Source organism: Leptinotarsa decemlineata, unplaced genomic scaffold (genome assembly GCF_025532065.1).
Source record: "Leptinotarsa decemlineata unplaced genomic scaffold, Ldec_3_MD MMD2_tig00000576_RagTag_RagTag, whole genome shotgun sequence".
NCBI classification, from domain to species: Eukaryota; Metazoa; Arthropoda; class Insecta; order Coleoptera; family Chrysomelidae; genus Leptinotarsa; species Leptinotarsa decemlineata.
Genome location: NW_027412551.1, coordinates 7,982,562 through 8,006,256, shown reverse-complemented (window position 1 = coordinate 8,006,256; position 23,695 = coordinate 7,982,562). Strand labels below are relative to the sequence as shown.

The 23,695-nt window shown below is 36.4% G+C and overlaps 1 protein-coding gene across 1 annotated transcript; it reads left to right on the top strand.

The window, feature by feature from the left end:
- The first annotated feature begins 113 nt into the window (after positions 1-113).
- On the top strand, positions 114-21,002 carry LOC111511693 (facilitated trehalose transporter Tret1). Its single transcript, XM_023167725.2, has 3 exons — positions 114-626; positions 6,409-6,678; positions 19,418-21,002. Exons 2-3 carry the CDS (start codon positions 6,612-6,614, stop codon positions 20,896-20,898), a joined length of 1,548 nt encoding a protein of 515 aa, XP_023023493.2. The 5' UTR covers positions 114-626; positions 6,409-6,611; the 3' UTR covers positions 20,899-21,002.
- The last annotated feature ends 2,693 nt before the right edge of the window (positions 21,003-23,695 follow it).

The following is a 23,695-nucleotide window of genomic DNA, read 5'->3' as shown; positions in this document are numbered from 1 at the left end:
TACAGAGTGGTACATACCACGACGTCAAAAAAATTAAATGGCATTGCTTACATCAAATGGTTTTTAAATATGCCTCATGTAATCTGACGGTTTACAGTTTTCCAAACAATTTTCAGTTTTTTTTTGCAATTCAGTCGGTAAGTATTTGTAAAATAGTCTTTATGAATTGTTCCTAACATCCATAAAATAATGAAAAAAATCTATAAATTTTGTTCGAAGGCAGATTTTGTTGTTTGTTGTTTTTACTGTAGTAGGTAGATACATTCACATAACGTATTTTCAATTGGGAGTTGAAAATTCAATTCTGGCCTTGAAAAAAAAACAATCCAAGCGGAGATTTTCAGAAAAGTATTGACAAATCCATAACTCGAAATATATTTTTTATTTTTTTCAAGTTATAATTTGGAGCACCTTGTACATGTAACATATCGGAGTATACCATGCTTTTTTTATAACGTAAAAGAACCTGGTAGGATTCTGAAAAAAACACTTGGAAATTAATATTCTAACTAGTTTGGAAATTCACTTCAGACAAGTGAGAACAGATTGAAAAATGAGGGCGGTTAAACAAATGAGAGCGGGTTAACAGTACTCCAATAAGACATAACATCGAAGACAGCATTGAGGTGAGTGTTATACAATGAAGAACAATGAAGTGGATTTAATGGTGTATGATGGAAAATAATTCCATTAAAATTAAAATATGAATAGATAGAGCCACCGGTAGTATATATATATATATATACATATATATATATATATATATATATATATATATATATATATATATATATATATATATATATATATATATATATATATATATATATATATATATATATATATGATGTTTGTTTTTCCGGGTGTTCATCCGTTGTGTACTATTCGATAGTCGACGTTTCGCCATCATCTCAGATGGCATTATCAAGACGAGTTACTGCTTCGCTTCGAGAGGTATAACTTACTCGAAGCGAAGCAGTAACTCGTCTTGATAATGCCATCTGAGATGATGGCGAAACGTCGACTATCGAATAGTACACAACGGATGAACACCCGGAAAAACAACACATCATATTCTACCATCCGTGAAAACCTACATTGTAATATATATATATATATATATATATATATATATATATATATATATATATATATATATATATATATATAAATAGATAAGTACTTTTTGATCATTCCCATATGGATTTCAATTTAAGAGCCACCGGTATACAGCTGTTTTAGCCTATTGGGCATCGTCAGTACCGGGCAGGCGGTCCTCGATTGAAGACAAAATGTGAAAAACCAGAAAAGTACTTGATAAAAATAACTGCGTAAACGCAAATGAAACATAAGTGGAACCACCTATTGGTGGCTCTTGAATTGAAATCAATATGGGAATGATCAAAAAGTACTTATCTATTTATCTTTTGATTCTCATGGAATTATTTTCCTGCAGCTTGACTGCATTAACCTATATATATATATATATATATATATATATATATATATATATATATATGAATATATATATATATATATATATATATATATATATATATATATATATATATATATAAATAGATAAGTACTCTTTGATCATTCCCATATTGATTTCAATTTAAGAGCCACCGGTATACAGCTGTTTCAGCCTATTGGGCATCGTCAGTACCGGGCAGGCGGTCCTCGATTGAAGACAAAATGAGAAAAAACCAAGAAAGTACTTGATAAAAATAGCTGCGTAAACGCAAGCGAAACATAAGTGGAACCACCTATTGGTGTGACACCCAAGTCAACTTGCCAAGTTTTTATGTCAGTGTTGGTGGTTTGACCAATCAACCGACAACTGCGGTAGCAGAAATTTGGGAAGCTAACCTGAAATGCCATCGGAAAACGAATCCACATGTTTCTAGAAATGATATGAAATCTAGAAAGGTTAATGCAGTCAAGCTGCTGGAAAATAATTCCATGAAAATCAAAAAATAAATAGATAAGTACTCTTTGATCATTCCCATATTGATTTCAATTTAAGAGCCACCGGTATACAGCTGTTTCAGCCTATTGGGCATCGTCAGTACCGGGCAGGCGGTCCTCGATTGAAGACAAAATGAGAAAAAACCAAGAAAGTACTTGATAAAAATAGCTGCGTAAACGCAAGCGAAACATAAGTGGAACCACCTATTGGTGTGACACCCAAGTCAACTTGCCAAGTTTTTATGTCAGTGTTGGTGGTTTGACCAATCAACCGACAACTGCGGTAGCAGAAATTTGGGAAGCTAACCTGAAATGCCATCGGAAAACGAATCCACATGTTTCTAGAAATGATATGAAATCTAGAAAGGTTAATGCAGTCAAGCTGCTGGAAAATAATTCCATGAAAATCAAAAAATAAATAGATAAGTACTCTTTGATCATTCCCATATTGATTTCAATTTAAGAGCCACCGGTATACAGCTGTTTCAGCCTATTGGGCATCGTCAGTACCGGGCAGGCGGTCCTCGATTGAAGACAAAATGAGAAAAAACCAAGAAAGTACTTGATAAAAATAGCTGCGTAAACGCAAGCGAAACATAAGTGGAACCACCTATTGGTGTGACACCCAAGTCAACTTGCCAAGTTTTTATGTCAGTGTTGGTGGTTTGACCAATCAACCGACAACTGCGGTAGCAGAAATTTGGGAAGCTAACCTGAAATGCCATCGGAAAACGAATCCACATGTTTCTAGAAAAGATATGAAATCTAGAAAGGTTAATGCAGTCAAGCTGCTGGAAAATAATTCCATGAAAATCAAAAAATAAATAGATAAGTACTCTTTGATCATTCCCATATTGATTTCAATTTAAGAGCCACCGGTATACAGCTGTTTCAGCCTATTGGGCATCGTCAGTACCGGGCAGGCGGTCCTCGATTGGTCAAACCACCAACACTGACATAAAAACTTGGCAAGTTGACTTGGGTGTCACACCAATAGGTGGTTCCACTTATGTTTCGCTTGCGTTTACGCAGCTATTTTTATCAAGTACTTTCTTGGTTTTTTCTCATTTTGTCTTCAATCGAGGACCGCCTGCCCGGTACTGACGATGCCCAATAGGCTGAAACAGCTGTATACCGGTGGCTCTTAAATTGAAATCAATATGGGAATGATCAAAGAGTACTTATCTATTTATTTTTTGATTTTCATGGAATTATTTTCCAGCAGCTTGACTGCATTAACCTTTCTAGATTTCATATCATTTCTAGAAACATGTGGATTCGTTTTCCGATGGCATTTCAGGTTAGCTTCCCAAATTTCTGCTACCGCAGTTGTCGGTTGATTGGTCAAACCACCAACACTGACATAAAAACTTGGCAAGTTGACTTGGGTGTCACACCAATAGGTGGTTCCACTTATGTTTCGCTTGCGTTTACGCAGCTATTTTTATCAAGTACTTTCTTGGTTTTTTCTCATTTTGTCTTCAATCGAGGACCGCCTGCCCGGTACTGACGATGCCCAATAGGCTGAAACAGCTGTATACCGGTGGCTCTTAAATTGAAATCAATATGGGAATGATCAAAGAGTACTTATCTATTTATTTTTTGATTTTCATGGAATTATTTTCCAGCAGCTTGACTGCATTAACCTTTCTAGATTTCATATCATTTCTAGAAACATGTGGATTCGTTTTCCGATGGCATTTCAGGTTAGCTTCCCAAATTTCTGCTACCGCAGTTGTCGGTTGATTGGTCAAACCACCAACACTGACATAAAAACTTGGCAAGTTGACTTGGGTGTCACACCAATAGGTGGTTCCACTTATGTTTCGCTTGCGTTTACGCAGCTATTTTTATCAAGTACTTTCTTGGTTTTTTCTCATTTTGTCTTCAATCGAGGACCGCCTGCCCGGTACTGACGATGCCCAATAGGCTGAAACAGCTGTATACCGGTGGCTCTTAAATTGAAATCAATATGGGAATGATCAAAGAGTACTTATCTATTTATTTTTTGATTTTCATGGAATTATTTTCCAGCAGCTTGACTGCATTAACCTTTCTAGATTTCATATATATATATATATATATATATATATATATATATGAATATATATATATATATATATATATATATATATATATATATATATATATATATATATATATATATATATATATATATATATATATATATATATATATATATATATATATATATACATTTGATCGCTTTAAAAACACTTACTAAGTTTCAAATATTACGAGAGCTTCTTCGAGGAATCGAACAACGGTGAGTGGTATTGAAACTTCAGGAGCCCCAGACTTTTATAAAATGCAATATTTTTTCGATGGTGTAGTGATCAACTTACAGCTCATCTATTTTGTGAATGTCTGCTGTCCTTGTGAACTGAAGAATTCATTATAGTTTGATGCTGAATCAACATTTTTCCGATTTATGACCCGACCCTATCAAATTAATAAAAATCTATCTCTTGTTGAAGAGTGCAGAACTGTTACAAGTACCACTGATGATTCCTATGGAGGTTCGAAACAGCGCGGTCTGGTGTTGAATCATGAATGCGTTGTATTTGTGCTCTGATTATAGTGAATTATATTGTTATATCTCTCAAAGGGCTTAGGATATTTTAACCAATTCACAGAAGCAATAATCAAATAAATATACTTCGTCTATTGGTGAAAATCGTATGAACATCCGTTCGGTACTTTTTGAGTTTGTCGCATTCAGACAGACAGACGCGGCAGAGGATTTTGTTTCATAATATGCTCGTTCATAACTTGTTTTGACACATGTATTCCAAAAATAAAAAAGTAATAATAATATACTTTATTGTCATTAAGAGTGAATCTTGTGGACAAAACTTGTGAAAAATAAATATAAATGTAAGTATAGAAACATAAAATGTGAAGATAAAAACATCTACAAAAAAAAGTAAATTAAGAGCATACACTATAGTTCAACGTCGAAATTTTGTATCAACATGGTTGTGTACAGATTTGTTTAAAAATATTATCAACACTTATATAATAGAATACTTATATATGTATAGTATTACATAAATAAACACATCCATTGCACCAGACAATCAAACATTTTTAACCAAACAAGAATATAAACAAATATCCTATATAACCTAAATTCAAATAGGCACATTCTGTCACGTACATTTATCATTATAGAACTCTTGCAAATTATAATAGAGTCTATCAGCCAAAAATGTTTTTACTTTTATTTTAAGCATTTTTTGGTCAAATTTGCCTGTCTTATTTCTGAGGGCAAGTGATTGAACATCTTGGCCCCATTGTAATTAATAGAAATCCTGACCAAATTGGCAATTTCAACGCGGTGGAACGGGTGCTATAAGAATGCCATGAAGCCTCAAATAGGGACATATTTTTGTAAATGAGGCAAACCGATTCCAAAATGAACAAAGCAATCACTGTTAAAATCTTTTGCTCAACGAACTTGTGTCAGCATGAATCACGAGGTTTAATCTTACACATATACCCGATAGCCCGTTTCTGCAGTACCAATACAAACAGAAGTGCTGATGAATTGCATACTTCTCAAAACGGTATTCCATAACGTAGGTGGGATTCAACGAGGGCGTAATACACCGTTCTGGCAGTTTTGATTCCCAGTTACTCTCACTGCATAACATCCAGAACAAATTTTACTTTTAAGTTGTTTGATGTGTTCAATAAATTTGAACTTATTATTAATGTGAATACCTAGAAATTTAATTGAGTCTCGTTCTTGATCACTAAGTTATCACCAAATGACAGGTCATCAAGAGCACATCTGAATGATTAAATGTTTGTTTTAATGATATTGAAGGATAGCAAATTAGCATCACACCACTCCTTGTTTTTTTTTATTATCAGTAGATTTTGCATTGTGTAAATCATTTGAGTTTTTGTTGTTCTGCAATATCGTCGTGTCATCAGCGAAAACAGTGAAATTTCCAGAAATATTCAAATTTGCAATGTCATTGACATATAATAAGAATGAAATGGGTCCTAAAACTGATTCTTGTGGAACACTACACAAAATTTTCTTTTTTTTTCTGAAAGTCTTGTTATTCTTACCATTTGATTACTTCCTCAAAGGTAGGATTCAAACCATTTGAGCGTCATTTAGGGGATTTACTCCTCCATAAAAATGTACGCACCAGAAAAAAGGCAAAGTAATATTTTTACAGTTACTATTTTTACTGCTGATGAGAAAAAATCAGATCGAAAATCATTCACATTTGATACATGTGTATTGCTTTGATAATATAACATCAAATGTCGATGGAACCGAAGTTTCCCAATAAATTTCAATAAAACTATTTACTAGCACTTCAATCTGTTTTAATTATGAATCCTGTTATTGTTTCAATTGATAAGACACACATCTCTCTTTTGGTTACATTCCAGATTGGCGAGCAGAATATCGACATGTAGTGAGTTTCCTCCAGTATAAGCTGAAGTTGTGCACGTATTTGTGATTGGATGTCCGGAAAATATCCTACTGTGATGTCATTTGTCTGAGATACACTGATTTGTAGTTAGAAACCACAATCAAATTTTATTAGTTAATCAGTAATTATTAGTTAATTAGTGTCAAGAGTGCTAGTATAATGCAGGAGAAATCTACTTTTTCCATGTTCCAAGGAACTTGTCCACAGCTTATTGCAGTACTGGCTGGTGAGTTATTTTTGGAATCACTATAACTTGGCCAACACCTGATAAATATTAATAATAAACGTTTCGAAATAGCTGTTCATGTAACCAACTAGGAATAGATTCTTATTGTACACCTAATGAGTGATATTTCTATGGAACAAGGGTATCGTGACCCCGCAAGGTATCTCTAATTTTGATAGAAAATATCTTTCCATTATTTTTCAAAAAATAAAATTATCAATTCTTTGAATGTATCCTATTTTCAAGTATCTAAATTACATAGTCCCCATCTTCAGACTAGTTATAATAAATGATTACTCCACTGCTGAGAATAGTTTAGGAATCACACGTTAAAAGGTAAGACCTCGTTAATTCTTAGCTCGCACAAGTTCCTACTTTTGAGGGTTGTCGTTCGTAGGGGTGAGACAGCTGGTTAACGGATTTTTTTTTATTATTCTCGGCCAGTCAGATTAACACGTTGATAACCAACCCTAGTGGGGTATATTTTTAAGAGAGATAGATTTTCATTAAAAAAATATGGGAATCTTTCGAAGAAAGAAGGAAAGCAAACAATTTCAAAAAAATATCTCTACACAAAGATGTGTAGATCATGCAAAGAAGTACCTTTCAAACACAAACTGGAAGAAAAACGAAACAACTATTTCTATATAGATATTGAATAACATAAAAAAAAGTTTTTTGGGAAAGAAAGTTTTTGGCTTTCTACTACTCCATCTGATACAAAAAAAGGAATGAGAGAATCTTCCAAAGAAAGGAAGGAAATAATCAATTTGAAACTCTATACATGAATGTGTAGATCATGCAAAGAAGTAACTTTCAGACACAAACTGAAAGAAAGTCCTCCTGAAACAGCTACTTTCATATAAACATTGAATTACACGAAAGAAAATAATTCTTTCGAAACAAATACTTCTATATGAACACTGAATTATACAGAAGATACTTTTCTCTACTCATTTTGTATTTCAAACATTTGTTGTGGAATAAGAATCAGATATCATTCACATGAGTTCTACTTTGAATGAATGGTGATAAATTGTACTCACATGGAACACTGTCACCCTCACTGGTATACACCGATGTTTCGCCTTAAGACACTTGCCCTAAGGCTCTTCAGTACCAAATTGGATAACATTATAGAAAATACACACACGTCATTCATGAATTACGATTTTGAATGTCACGGAATAAGCTTGATCTGCTTATGTCATCGATGACATCGTAATGACATTTATTCACCTATTTGATTTAATCCCAGCCATCAAATGATATCTGATTCTTATTCCACAACAAATGTTTGAAATACAAAATGAGTAGAGAAAAGTATCTTCTGTATAATTCAGTGTTCATATAGAAGTATTTGTTTCGAAAGAATTATTTTCTTTCGTGTAATTCAATGTTTATATGAAAGTAGCTGTTTCAGGAGGACTTTCTTTCAGTTTGTGTCTGAAAGTTACTTCTTTGCATGATCTACACATTCATGTATAGAGTTTCAAATTGATTACTTCCTTCCTTTCTTTGGAAGATTCTCTCATCCCTTTTTTTGTATCAGATGGAGTACTAGAAAGCCAAAAACTTTCTTTCCCAAAAAATTAATCACTCCTAAAAATATAACCCCTTCAATTTAAATGAAAAAAAGTATTCTCTAAACAACCACTTCTATATGAACCCTGATTTATACAAAAAAACGTTTCCCTATTCAGTTTTTATTTCAAACATTCGTTAAGGAATTGAATCAGACATCATTCACAGCATTGATACACAATATGGTATAGTCCGGTCAAATTAGACCAAAAAATAAGAGTGAAGCTATCTAAATTCCCACCAAGCTGAAAATCAGTAAGATTGTTCAAAATATAATTAAAAATAAAATTTGGACGTTTCCTTTCCAACGTCAAAGTTCAAAAAAATGAGTTTTTCGCGATTTTCAGCAAAACGGTAAGTTATATCATAAAAATACTTTTGACAAAAATTGTAGACTACCACCGTTTTTGAGATATAACGATTCAAAAAGTTGTCAAAGTTGTAATCGTCATAATATGTACACGTTTCCACGCCACCTATGAGGTAGTGTACTTAGCGCGTTTTTTTTAACGTGGTTTCCCCAGTAGGCCTGTTCCACGGCTAAGTTGTGATCCTGTTTAGTTTGAAACTATTGCAAAATAATGGTAATTAGCAGAGATTGAAAAGATACAAGCAATTTAAGTTAAAAAAAGTTGTGAAATTTAATCGTCCGAGTCGTAACTTTCAAATTTTTCTTCTTAAAACCAGAAAAAGCTCAACATCAATCGGAAATATATTCATCAAAAAGTTTATCTACTTTTGCAAAGTGTCAAAATTATGTACTACTTTTACACGCAATAACTGGATGTGATACGGCATCTGCATTTTACAGGAGGCGTAAAATAACAGTTTTCAAAATATTTGAATAACAAAATTTTGTTCAATGTACTGAAGTTTTTAGAAATAGTAAGTCAACTCGACAAGAAATTATCACTGACGGCATTCGCTTTCTTCTTTTTATGTGTGGAGCTCCTAAAAAAACTACCTGCTTAGATAACTATAGATATGCATGTTCCGTTAAAAATACCAAAAGTAAAAAACAAGTGCAATTACCTTGTCTTCCTCCAACCTCAGTTTCTGCTCATCAACATCTTTTTCGGGTATATTACCAAATTCAAGTGTGGCTTGGTTATCAGCTAGACCCTACAAACCGGAGTTGGAAGTTGATCAACAATTCACTAGAACCAGTCGAAACTTTACTTCCACCTGCGCCGGAAAAACTGCTGAACACAATTTTTCGCAACTGCAAAAAGGGATGCAGTGCCAAATGTGGTTGCAAAAGAGCCGGACTGTTTTGTTATCTGGCATGTACACATTGTCAAGGCCGGTCGTACTCTGATATTGAATCACCAACAGTGGAGGATCCGTTTGATTCCAACGAGGTAACATGCGATACATCGCTATTAACGAAGTTTACAGGTACTCAGGATGAAGATGAAGAAGAACAAGAAAAACAAGAACAAGAAAAAGAACAAGTAGATCAATAAGAAAAACAAGAAGAAGAATTTGAAAGTTACGACTCGGACGATTAACTACTACTTTTTTTAACTTAAATTGCTTATAATATCCATTATTTTGCAATAGTTTCAAATTAACAGCATCACAACTGACCCGTGGGCCTACTGGGGAAACCACGTTGAAAAAACACGCTAAGTACACTACCCCCTGGCATGGAAACGTTTGCATATTATGTCGATTACAACTCTTCCAAGTTTTTGAATCGTTATATCTCGGAAGAGGTGGCTCGTAGTTTTTATCTTTGACTTTGAATAAAACTTTTTTCCTAGAGGGGGAAAATGGGGAACTTTCAAATTTTATTTTTGATTATATTTTTAACAATCCTACTGATTTTCAGCGTGGTAGGAAATTAGGTAGCTTCGAATGTCTAAATTGACCGGTAAATTGAGAGGTAAAATTTCACCAACATGGAACACTGTCAATCTCACTGGTGGAATCTGGTGTTTCGAATTGAGACACTTCCCTCATTGCCTCTTCAGCACCAATCTGGGTAACATATTATACACAATTATTATACACAATTATACACATACACAATTCATTCATAAAATTAGTAATTCATAGAATTAGAGAAGTAGACATCCAAAATCTTTCTTTTAAATATATCAATTCTACTATTCACCAATAGATGTTCATGTAACTTTCCTCATACGAACTAAAAATAATAAATGTACATTAATTTAGAGAAAAAAAGTGTGTTTGTTCTCTTGTATAGTGTGCACGTATTATTGTTAATAATAATAGTAAAATACGTATTGGATAATGAACAATCAGGATATACAGCTGACAGCTGATTAACGGAAAAACAGATTTTAAACAGACAGATTTTTTAAACAGATACCAGGGTGAGTCAATATTGTTTTGTACAAACAGGTTCAACTTATTGATGCAGCAAAGATTCGAATATCAAAACTCGCAAAAGAAAATTACACCTGTGAAAATAAAGTGAAGTGGAATATTTAGCAGGCAACCTAAATTCAGTGACAAGTGACAGTGACAAGGCGTATGTTCTCGAAGATGACGAGAGCGAGGACCGCCTCCAATGTGGTAGTCAGTTAAATGAAAATGAGACTGTTGAAGAAATACGATCGTATAATCCAGCGGTGAGATTGATGAAGAATTTGTTTTAAACACAATAGAAGATCAGAGTAATATATTTGACGAAGAGCTATGAATAAGCCAAGCTAATTGATTATCTTCATCTCATGTTTCCTCCAGATATCTTGAATATTGTTGTTCAGGGGACTGATGGACGAGATGAAGAAACAAAATCTTGAACTATTAGGCCCAGAAAGAGCAATAAAAATAATTGGAAGAAGTTGACATGTAGTGAACTTAATTTCTCGCTTCGTGTTTAGTACTTTATATAAAATTACAATTCAAATTATGTGGCCTTCTGAATATTCAATGAAAAATAATGTACCTGAGTTTTTAACTACCAATTCTACAAACTTGCCCAACATCTTATCTGGTTTTATCAAACAAAAGTTTTTTAACAAAGGTTAGGTAGATAATATTTATAAATAATAAATATGTAAACAAGCTATTTAGGAAGTCTATTCCACTCAAAAAAAAACGATAATAATAGGTATATAGAACATTGACATACTTTGATGAACCCATCAAATACACTGCTCGTTTCTTCAAAAAAGAAAGACTTGATATATGATGGAATATGCCGATACTTGATGAAACTCCGTAACTACCGTATTCAAAAAACACTTTGTGATATTTTCACTAAACATTTTTACAGAAATGCAACACGTGTTTGGCCATACAAGGGCTTCTTCGGGCGTGTCATTAATAACTAAATTCTACATATTCAATGATTAATATATCCAATTTCACAATTTAAAGTACCTAAATATCAAGTGTAGCAAGCGCCAAACGTGATGGCTAGCGATCGCGCAGGTATAGACTCTCCCAATTAAATTACTATTGGATTACGATAAGCCCCTTGCCGGCCAGTGTCGTACCTATAATTAGTTATAATTAGGGTAGCAAATGGAACATGTCTTCTTTCTAATTTCTTCTCACATCAACACATTCATATTAAAACGTTGGAAATAATTGAACACTTTAAAAATTATTTCACATGCCTGTATGTCTTGCAAGAGCTTATAAATCAGTTTCCATTTCATTAGTTCGGACTTCCCTTGTCTGATATTATATAAAATGATTTGAAATCCCTGAAAGAACTAAAAAAGAAAATTTAAAAATGAATAGCTGAAAATAACAATTATATTAAAAAAATACCTGAAATGAAATAATTGTGAAATAAAATACAAGTAAAATTAGAACAATCGAACAAAAAATAAAAATAAAAATTGAGAGATATCAAGCCAAGTTACTTTACGACGTTTCGATTGTTGGTATCCACAATCGTCTTCGGGTGATGACTGGACTGATTCCTCCGAGAGATGACTATTTATGGGTCATTCGAGTATTTTTACTTTCCCCGCTTTCCTTTTTCCGCTTCACTGGTTTAGTGGGAGATGAGCGTTTGGCGGGAGTTGGAAATTTTCCGCTTGATTATGGGTTCCTATATGTTGCGTATCTCTACGCTAGCTTGGCTGAATACGTTGATGGACAACATGTATGCGCATACAGTCATCACCCGAAGACGATTGTGGATATCAACAATCGAAACGTCGTGAAGTAACTTGGCTTGAAATCTCTTAATTTTTTATTCTTATTTTTTGTTCAATTGTCCTAATTTTACTTAAATTTTATTTCACTATTATTTCATTTCAGATTTTTGTTTGCCTAATATAACTGTTATTTTTAGCTATTCATTTTCAATTCGTCTTTTTTAGTTCTTTCAGGGATTTCAAATTATTTTATATAATATCAGACAATTGAAGTCAGAACTAATGAAATTCATCATGAAACATTGTCAGTCACCTTCAAACATACCAGTTTCCACATTTGAAAAAATATTTAGTAACGGGGAGTTATTTAATTCTATTTGGTCATTCAGTAAATTATCCGAGTTCTTGAATCTGATGATTTCTGAACATTCTAGAGGAGTGAGTTTCAAACTTTCCTCTTCTAAATGTAACACGTCATATTCACGATTGAACTTACGTCCTTTTGCTAAAAGGTGGTTTGCAAAACTACTATTTGAGGAACTACTTTCATACTCTTCAATTTTTTGGGAAAATTTCTCCCTGTTTGGCCAAATATACAGTTTAGGGCAACAGCTACAGGTCAGCATATATAGTCCTGATCTATCCGACACTGAAGTTTTGTCTTCATTGTTTTTAATTCACTTAGACTATTATTCGATCTGTAATCTACGGTCTACGCATTCTTTTTTCGAAAAACGGGCGATATTATTGTAGGGTTCACCCAAATATGACAATGTCCTGTAGCTGACCTAGTCCGTGGCTTGCTTTTGTGTTTTTTTCCCAAAAGTGAACGTTGGTTAGCTGACTTCAAACGTGGTCATAGAGACACCGATGATGCAGAACACTGTGGACGTCCAAATGAGACAGTAACACAAAATCGTTTCGAATGATCGAAAAGTGAAGTTGCGTGTTGTTGGCTTTATATTGCATGAGCATTTGACTACGAGAAAGCTCTATTCTAAGTGGGTGCCGCTCGAGCGGCACATAGCTTTGAACAGCAACCAAAAACTAGAACGTCTTGATGATTCTGAGCAGTGTTTGGCCGTGTTTAAACATAACAATCCGGAATTTTTGCGTCGATATGTGACAATGGATGAAACATGGATCCATCATTTCACTCAGGAATCAAAATAATCGTCGTATTCCAAAAACACTTTATTGTGAGATTTTCACTAAATTGTTTTACAAAAACGCAACACGTGTTTCGCCATACAATGGCTTCATCTGGCGTGTCTTTCAACTAATTCTACACATTCAATACTAAATATATATATATAGTTTATGGAGTACCTGAAATCAAAGTACCTGTAAACGAAGTACCTGAATTTTAAGTAGCTGACATTTTACCTGAGTTTCTAACGAATTAAATTACCTGCACTTATGTTCCATTTTCACATTTGAAAAAATATATTCAGTAACGGAGAGTTATTGAGTTCTAATTGATCATTCAGTAAATTACCCGAATTCCTGAATCTATTGATTTCTAAACATTCTAGAAGATTAAGTTTCAAACTCTTCTCTTCTAAATGTAACACCTCGTACTCATGATTGAACTCATGTCCTTCTGCTAAAAGATGGTTTGCAAATGTGGAATTGGTCTTTCTATTTACAAAACTACTCCTATGTTCTTTAATTCGTTGGACAAATGTTCTTCCTGTTTGGCCAATATACAGTTTTGGACAAGAGCCACAAGTCAGCTTATATACTCCTGATCTATCCGACACCAAAGTTTTGTCCTTATTGTTTTTAATAAATTTACTTAGGTTATTATTCGTTCTATAAGCTACGTTTACGCCTTCTTTCTTCAAAAAACGGGCAATATTCCTGTTTGGTTCCCCCGCATATGTCAATGTCTTATAACTAAGGTTAGCGCATCTTGAATATGGGTAGACCAGATCCATGGCTTGCTTTTGTCGTTTTTTGAAAGAATGGAGCTTACAATATCTACCTTATAACCGTTATTAATCGCGATTTGTTTGATCAAATTCAGCTCTTTCTGGAAATCCCTATCAGACAGTGGAATATTCAATAATCTGTGAAGCGTCCAAAGTTTGGAATTCTATATAATGCAATCTGAATAATAATTCGGAATGTATTACTTTCAAATAAACATTAAATATATCTCTCTTACAATATAGGAATTTTCTTTCTACCTTCATCCATTTGTTTCTTCCATGATTGATTGCTTCTTGGGCTGCTATACTTCTATTGTTGGTCTTCAGGGCGGTAAATTTTTTTGGGATGTACTCTGTTTTTTATACATTGGTTGAAAAACCAAATGTTCTGTGTCGTTAACGCACATCTTAGAATTAGTTTAGAAAACCAAATGGCCAAAATTATTTTAACTCAATAACTCTCCGTTACTGAATATATTTTTTCAAATGTGAAAATGGAACATAAGTGCAGGTAATTTAATTCGTTAGAAACTCAGGTAAAATGTCAGCTACTTAAAATTCAGGTACTTCGTGTGGAGAGAAACTGGTGCACCTCGTCCAAAGCGCCCGAAAGCACAACAATCGGCTGGAAAGATTATGACCTCAGTATTTTGATATATGCGTGGTGTAATATTCATCGACTATATTGAGAAGGGAAATACCATCAATAGTGAATATTATATAGCGTTATTGAAGCGTTTGAAGGCAGGCAAAGAAACGACCGCATATGGTGAAGAAAAAACTGTTCTATCAATACAACGCACCTTATCATAAGTCAATCAAAACAATAGCAAAACTACCGGTAAGAAATTTCGCTAGAATGAAGAGGTAGTTAAAAAAGAGCAAATTTCCGAAAAAAGTATACAACACAGATCGATAGGTAATTGGTAGGTACACAGAACATGAAAGCAGAAGGGGTGTTTGGTCAAACTATTCGGACCTTTCATTTCATAAAAAAGTATTAACAGTAATTAGTTCTACGTTCTTTGGGGCAAACTCATCTGCTGAGAAAAAATAACATGGTATGAAATGCGTAGAAAATTGCTTAAAACCACCAAGCGCAACAGATGCTCGAAGACATTGGAAAAACGCAACTGCTCATTACTTTTGACATTTTTTTTTGTCGTTTCTCTGTCAAGTGTCATAAAGCGATCGAGCAAAGATCAATCTCTGACCTGTGGGTGATGCACAGAATATACATAACAGAACAAATGGATTTGGTCAAATCATTTTGATTATTTGCCTAATCAGTGTAATACTGAATCGTGAAAGGATCTGACACTCTTTGAAGTGGAATTGCTCTGGCTATTAGGACATTCCGACAATTGCTGCTGGCGACTTCAATGCCAAGCACAGACCTTGGAGTAGAGCCACAAATCGAAACGCCTCCATGCGCATGTTGACAGGCATGAATATCTTGTGCTGGGACCAGATGAGACTACGTACTATCGCGGGCAGACTAGGCCTGACATACTAGACATCGCGCTTCTCAGAAACGTCTCTGTGACTAGCGAAATTTACGTTCTGTCGGAACTGGATTCTGATCATAATCCAGTAATCCTGGTATTGGGCGATGATCTTCCTTCCTCTGATTATCGCATGAGATCCAAAACGGACTGGGATGTCTTCACAGCCCAGCTCGAAGAGATGCGCGCCCCTCCTGAGGTACTCGACTCTCCCGACGAACCCGAAGCGGCAGTTGAGCGTTTCGAGCTTTCTGTGAATGATGCGTTTCGAGCGGCCACCTCCAGGGAAGAACTATAATGAGTTCCCCCCCCGTATCAAAGTCTTGATACAAGAGAGGAATCGCTTGAGAAGGCTCTATCAACGAACCTTTTTCCAAGGGGACAAAACAGCGGCAAACAGAATGGCAAACCAAGTCAAACAGGCCATAATTGAACATCGAAACGAAAGGTGGGAAGAGCTTTTGGAATCCTTCGAACCTGGGAGTGACGAGCTTTGGCGAGTCACTCGCAGGCTCATGGGGAAGAAGACTGCTATCTCACTCATTCACGGAGAGCGCGGAGTGTGCTACTCCCCCGCCGACAAGGCATTAGCCTTTGCAGACACGATAGAACGTCAATTTCAACTTAAAGTTGACGACGATGATGACATCGACCGCGATATGCTGCTGGAAGACCGGGTTCACCGACTCACTCCTCAGAGAAGATGACAAAGATGACATCCGTCCAGCTTCTGTGGAAGAACTGAAGGGTTACATCAAGGCCGCAAAGGCCAAGAAAGCCACGGAGGTCGACTCAATAACCAACAAGTTGTTGAAGAACTCCCGGAAAACTGCGTTGAATTCTTACTGAATTTGATCAACAGCTCGTTGGCCCTCAGACACTTCCCCAGAAGGTGGAAGTATGCGATCGTCGTCATGCTCTCAAAGCAGGGTCAGAATCCGCTGTTCCCGTAGAATTATCGCCCGATCAGTCTACTCTCGTCGGCGGCTAAGCTGGCTGAAAGAGTTGTTCTTCAAAGACGTAACAAAGGAGTGGAGGACCGAAATGTTCTACCTAACGAACAATTTGGCTTCAGGAGAGATCACTCCACTGAATTACAGGCTCTAAGGTTGGTCGAAAACTAGATATCTCGAAGGCCTTCTGCACAAATTAAACGCGTTCGACCTACCTCGGGGCCTGATCCGATGGATTGGGTCTTTCCTGAAAGACAGAACTTTTCAGGTCAGAGTAGAGGGCTCTCTGTCTGATAACAGAGAGATCCTCGCCGGAGTGCCACAGGGGGCCGTGCTCTCTCCGACGCTGTATTATCTCTACACCAGCGACCTCCCCAGGTCCGAGCGTGTGAAGATATCCCTGTACGCCGACGACACGGCTCTTCTCTCATCTTCCATGGGTCGAGAGCTCGGCGTTGTCTATATGCAACGTGCATTGGACGACCTCGAGCGCTGGTACCTTGATTGGAAGATCCAAGTAAACCCGGACAAGACTCAGGCGATAACCATGGGAAGATTACTATCTTCTCCGGCCAGAGAATAAGAATCTCTGGAAGAGAGATTGACTGGCAAGCGCGGGTAAAGTACCTCGGCCTTCTAATTGGCTGTAGGCTCACTTGGAACCCGCACATCATGTGCGTTAAGTCAAAGATCGAGGGTCGGATAGCTAGTCCGTACCGTCTGGTCAATAGAAAATCCAAATTAAGCACAAAGAACAAAATTACCATCTACAATACGATGTTCAAGCCTGTCATCATGTATGCTTCAGGCGTCTGGGAACAAGCGGCTCCGTCCAACATTTCCATTTTGGAAAGACTACAAAATAAGTTAATTAGAATGATTGTGAATGGTCCTTGGTTCGTGCGGAATGAAGCCATCCGCAGAGATTTGCAGCTGTTTTCCATTCGGCAGTCCATTCAGTCGAGGAATCAGCGAGTTTTTGAAGGTACGGAAACTCACGAAAACCCGTTAGTTAGGGAAGCCACAGATTATGCTGTAGACGACCCCTCCCGATATAGAAGGCCCCGACACTCTGTCGAATGAGGCCCTCATGTCCCCCGTTAACGGTTGAATAGCTTTCTCATCCATCCCACCCCAGCCAGGTAGGGGTATCCCGTGAAGGGCGATACTGATGTCTGAGGACTTCCTGCCGCCATACCATCAGTCATGAACCCATTGGTCCTTCTCGAAACCAAAAATCAGCCGAAAGGGTAAGGGAGCTGGACTCCAAGCCTGAACGACACGAAGATGACTTTCCACTGGCTATTAGGTATCTTCCGAAATTTTATAGAATTGTATAACCTGGTATCACGTATCTTCAGTTTTGACACAATATGGGTTCTTGAGGAATATCAACGTTCATAGTGGAGATATATGAAAGAAAACCGTTGCCGTTGATGATACGTTTTAGGAATGGACTTTGAGAATTCAGAACAGCTACAGCCTGTCAAATCTTAAAAGGAAGTTGAAAATTGAACAATAGGAATAAAAAATAAAAAAAAAACTATTTGGTGCAAATTTCATCAATGAAAATTAAACGAATTGGAATATTTGAAAAATAAAGCATTTAATGGTTTGTTTATGTTTCTCTTGTAAGTGTAGGTGACAGTTTATCTTTTTCGAATACTATATTGTGTAGCGTTCTAGTGAATTATATCCAATTCAATTCCTAGTTTGTTCTACCGTTAGCTCACCGCTTATAATCATGTTGCGACTAGCCAATACATTCAACTTATTGATGGATATTGATTGGAAAGTTTCATTGAGCGTTTTTAAAAAATTCGTTACACAGTACATAAGAAACTTCAATTAAGCATGTGTCAGATATAACACTCTAAGCCATGCAAATGTATCAATATTGATTTATATTTTAATTTTTTCATTCATGTAATAAGGCCTTGTAGGTCTGTTTGAGTAATGAATAAATCAATAAATAACGAATGTTTGGAGTAGGTACAAACTCAACTGTATTTTTTTTCTATGATTCAATTTTCATATTCGAAACGATTTTTCCTCTAGTTTGTATCTGGAAGTAAGTTACATGCATGCATGATCTACACATTTTTGTACAAAAAATGGAGAAGTAAAAGGCCAAAACTATTTTCCTCATAGAAAAAGTATATTCTACACACTCAAATGATTTATGAGGCTTGCCTCTTGCGCCGACAGACTCTATCTCCACGAATAATGGTCACATTTCTTGTTCGTTATATAATATACTATTCGATAGTCGTGTCACTAAGTTTTCTGACGATGTCTTTAGTTTATTGGAGCCTCTGGAGATTTCCTACCTTTTGATTTACGAAAGAGAGGACATTAGCAAACCAAGATCTTCAGATGATGTGGTACTGTAGGTTTTTCCGGGTTTTCCTGCAACTGAAAAAGCAAATGCGCCACCGGAATCAATGAAGTCGCCCTGGAGCGCCAATTAATTTTTGTTGTTTCATAATTTCATGATTTGTATAACTTTCTTCTTTAATACTTATAATTCTATTCGAAGTACATATGTTTATAATGTATATATTCAGTTCGGCAATTCTTTTTTTTTCAAATAACTGAAATACTGGTTGTGACAATTAATCTATGATTTCGTTTAATTACTGTGATTCATCGTTCATAATGAATTTCTATTTCAGGAACACTTGGTACGATTTCCGATGGAATGAATTATGGTTGGAGTGCTCCTGCAATTCAGATCTTGAAAGGCGAAAACTCTCCAGTTGAACTGGGACCAAACGATTTCCTGTGGTTAGAAACTATTTACATAATTGGCGGGCTCGTGGCGTTACCGATCACAATTTTTGCTGTAGATCAAATAGGGAGGAAAAGACCAATTTTGATTTCGGCAGTAATTTCCTTGATTTCTTGGTTACTTATAGGATTAGCAAATAGGGTTGAATATCTTTACGTTGCCAGGTTTATGGTGGGATTGTCTGGGGATGTCGCGTTCGTGGCAGCTCCCATGTACATCGCTGAAATAGCCGATAAGAAAATCAGAGGTTTTCTTGCCGGTATAATTTACGTGATGTTGCTTGTTGGTATTTTGATCATCTATGCTATTACTCCATACGTACAGTTCTATGTTCCATCCATCATTGGAATAATACTGGTTTCAATTCAGTTGATTACGTTTCCTTTCATGCCGGATTCTCCCTATTACCTACTATCCAAAGAGAATCCCGAAAAGGCGAAACTTCATCTACAGAGACTACGGGGTACAGAAAATGTTGAAGCAGAACTTAAAGACATAACTGCTGCTGTCAAAAGGCAACAAACGGAAAAAGGGAGACCTCAGGACCTGGTTCTGTCGAAAAGCAATAGAAAAGCTGTTCTGATCATGTTTGTATTGAACGGTGCACAGCATTTGAGCAGTATAAGTGTGATATTGATGAACTTACATGAAATTCTTTCAGCAGCTGATTCAATTTATATGAGCTCCGAAATAGCTGGTATTTTATTTGCAGTAATGATGCTGATGTCAGCAACTATTGCTGATTTCGTTATCGACAAATTTGGTCGTAAACCTCTCCTCATAACTTCATGTTTATTAACAGGTTGCTCTTTATTAGTTTTGGCGATATTCTTCTCGTTGAAGAAAAGTGGTATGAATGTCGATGACGTCTCTTGGATTCCATTAGTATCTGTCATGGTTTATGCTGTAGTATTCAAATTTGGTCTAGGAATTATACCAATAGTCATGACAGCGGAACTATTTCCTGCGAACGTAAAAGCTATGGGAATGACCATTTCCGATTTCTTTTATGTTTTGTTCGCCTGGTTCTCGATAGAAATATTCCAAAGACTTTCAATGAAAGTGGGCTACGATGTTCCTTTTTATATGTTTTCCATTTGCACTTTACTGACGGCTGTATTCGTACAATTTTATGTTCCTGAAACAAAAGGAAAAACGCTTGAAGAAATTCAATTCATTTTGAAGGGTATTCCTTTTCCACACAGGAGCAATAGTTTTGGATCCAATACTCTTTCTTGTAAATCTCTTGAGCATGGAAGTTACAAAATAAAACAGATTCAAGGAGGTGACATTTCCAAAGGCCAGCAACGAAGAGATTCACAAGGACCATCAATTCTTCAAAATATTGAAGTGAATGCAATTTGAGTTCTCGAAATGAATATTTTTTTGATACTATATTAACAGATTGAAATTCTCAGTTTTAGTTGTACACGAATTTTGTGATACAATAATAAAAATTTTACTTCCCACACAAATTTTATTTACAGTTGAATTCAAGAATTTAAATATTCCGGTGAGTCTGATATACAGAGTGGTATATACCATGACGTCAAAAAAATAAAATGACATTGCTTGCATCAAATGATTTCCAAATATACCTCATGTAACCTGATGGTTTACAGTTTCCTAAACAATTTTCTGTTTCTTTTTTTTGCAATGCATTCGGTAGTTATCTGTAACATAATCTTTATGAATTGTTCTATCACTCGTAAAATAATGAGCCCCCCGACATCGAGGAAAGTTCCATTGATTTTGTTCGAAAGCAAATTTTGATTCTCAATTTTACATTGAGAGTCTTGAAAATGATTCTGAGTTTCCCGAGTTATCTTTAAATTTAGAAGTTTTCAGAGTATCTGTTGATGCGGGTATTCATTTGTAACAATTTATCCGTAATTTAACTGTGTTACGATTACTGGAAACGGAGTACTGTTGCATTCTTATCGTAACAGCCTGAACATATGCAAGTGTTACGCTACAGACTATTGGCTCCTCTGCTATGCACTTAGCAGTCACTGTCACTGCTTTTGTTTGGAAGCGAACGATTTCCCCATCCCGCTACGAGTTGAATATGTACGATGTTACGTTACGGATGATTACCTCTTATGGTGACGCACTTACCAGTCACTATTGCATGCGGAGTTATTCTGTACTTTGATCGTATACGTTACGCCTCGGACCATTGGTTCCTATGGCTATGCACTTACCACTCACCGTTGCATGGGGAGTTATTTCGAATTCCATTCAGTTACGTTACGAAATGACTGGTACGAGTAAAACTCAAAATCCTTTTTGAAGTAAACGATGTCTCCCTCCTACTATGAGTTGAACATGTACGGTGTTACGTTATGGATATTAGCTCCTAGGGCTACGCTCTTATCAGTCACCATCACAAGTCACCATACCATGGCTTCTATGGCTGCGCAATTACAAGTCACCATTGCAAGCGGAGTAATTTAGTACTTCGGTCAGTTGCATTACGAAATGACTGGTACGGGCAAAACTCAAAATTCTTCCGGAAAACAACGATGCCATTTCGCATCGAGCTGAACATGTACAGTGTTACGTTGCGAACCATTGGTTTCTATGGCTGCGCAATAACAAGTCGTCATTGCAAGCGGAGTAATTTCGTACTTCGGTCAGTTGCGTTACGAAATGACTGGTACGGACAAAACTCAAAATTCTTCCGGAAAACAACGGTGCCATTTCGCATCGAGCTGAACATGTACAGTGTTACGTTGCGAACCATTGGTTTCTCTGGCTGCGCAATTACAAGTCATCATTGCAAGCGGAATAATTTCGTACTTCGGTCAGTTGCGTTACGAAATGACTGGTACGGACAAAACTCAAAATTCTTCCGGAAAACAACGGTGCCATTTCGCATCGAGCTGAACATGTACAGTGTTACGTTGCGAACCATTGGTTTCTATGGCTGCGCAATTACAAGTCATCATTGCAAGCGGAATAATTTCGTACTTCGGTCAGTTGCATTACGAAATGACTGGTACGGGCAAAACTCAAAATTCTTCCGGAAAACAACGGTGCCATTTCGCATCGAGCTGAACATGTACAGTGTTACGTTGCGAACCATTGGTTTCTATGGCTGCGCAATTACAAGTCATCATTGCAAGCGGAATAATTTCGTACTTCGGTCAGTTGCGTTACGAAATGACTGGTACGGACAAAACTCAAAATTCTTCCGGAAAACATCGGTGCCATTTCGCATCGGGCCGAATATGTTCAGTGTTACGTTACGAATAATTGGTTTCTATGGCTGCGCAATTACAAGTCACCATTGCAAGCAGAGTAATTTCGTACTTCAGTCAGTTGCCTAACGAAATGACTGGTACGGGCAAAACTCAAAATGATTCCGGAAAACAACGGTGCCATTTCGCATAAAGCTGAACCTGTACAGTGTTGCGTTACGAACCATTGGTTTCTATGGCTGCGCAATTACAAGTCACCATTGCAAGCGGAGTAATTTCGTACTTCGATCAGTTGCGTTACGAAATGACTGATACGGGCAAAACTCAAAATGATTCCGAAAAACAACGGTGCTATTTTGCATCGAGCCTAACATGTACAGTGTTACGTTACGAACCATTGGTTTCTATGGCTGCGCAATTACAAGTCACCATTGCAAGCGGAGTAATTTCGTACTTCGATCAGTTGCGTTACGAAATGACTGATACGGTCAAAACTCAAAATGATTTCGAAAAACAACGGTGCTATTTTGCATCGAGCCTAACATGTACAGTGTTACGTTACGAACCATTGGTTTCTATGGCTGCGCAAAAACAAGTCACCATTGCAAGCGGAGTAATTTCGTATATCGATCGCTTACGTTACGAAATGTTTGATACGGGTGAAATGCAACATTTTTTTGGTAGCAAACGATGTCTCCATTTCGCTACGGGTCGAACATGTACCTACGGTGTAACGTTAAGGAACATTGGCTCCTTGGGCTACACCCTCACCATTCAACATCACAAGCGGAATGATTTCGTATTTCGATCAGTTACGTTACGAAATGACTAGTACGGGCAAAACTTAAAATGCACTGAGGAAGTAAACCGTGTTATTCTGCAATGAGTGAGGTATGTGCGATGTTGAGTTTCGGTCCATTGGCATATTTAGATACGCGCCGCCAGGTTATTACTCAGTG

Bases quoted from the DNA above. Each gene is read 5' to 3' on its own strand.
- LOC111511693 (XM_023167725.2), top strand. From the start codon at position 6,612: ATGCAGGAGAAATCTACTTTTTCCATGTTCCAAGGAACTTGTCCACAG. The intron at 6,679-19,417 runs GTGAGTTATTTT...TTTCTATTTCAG, and splicing joins GCTTATTGCAGTACTGGCTG to GAACACTTGGTACGATTTCC.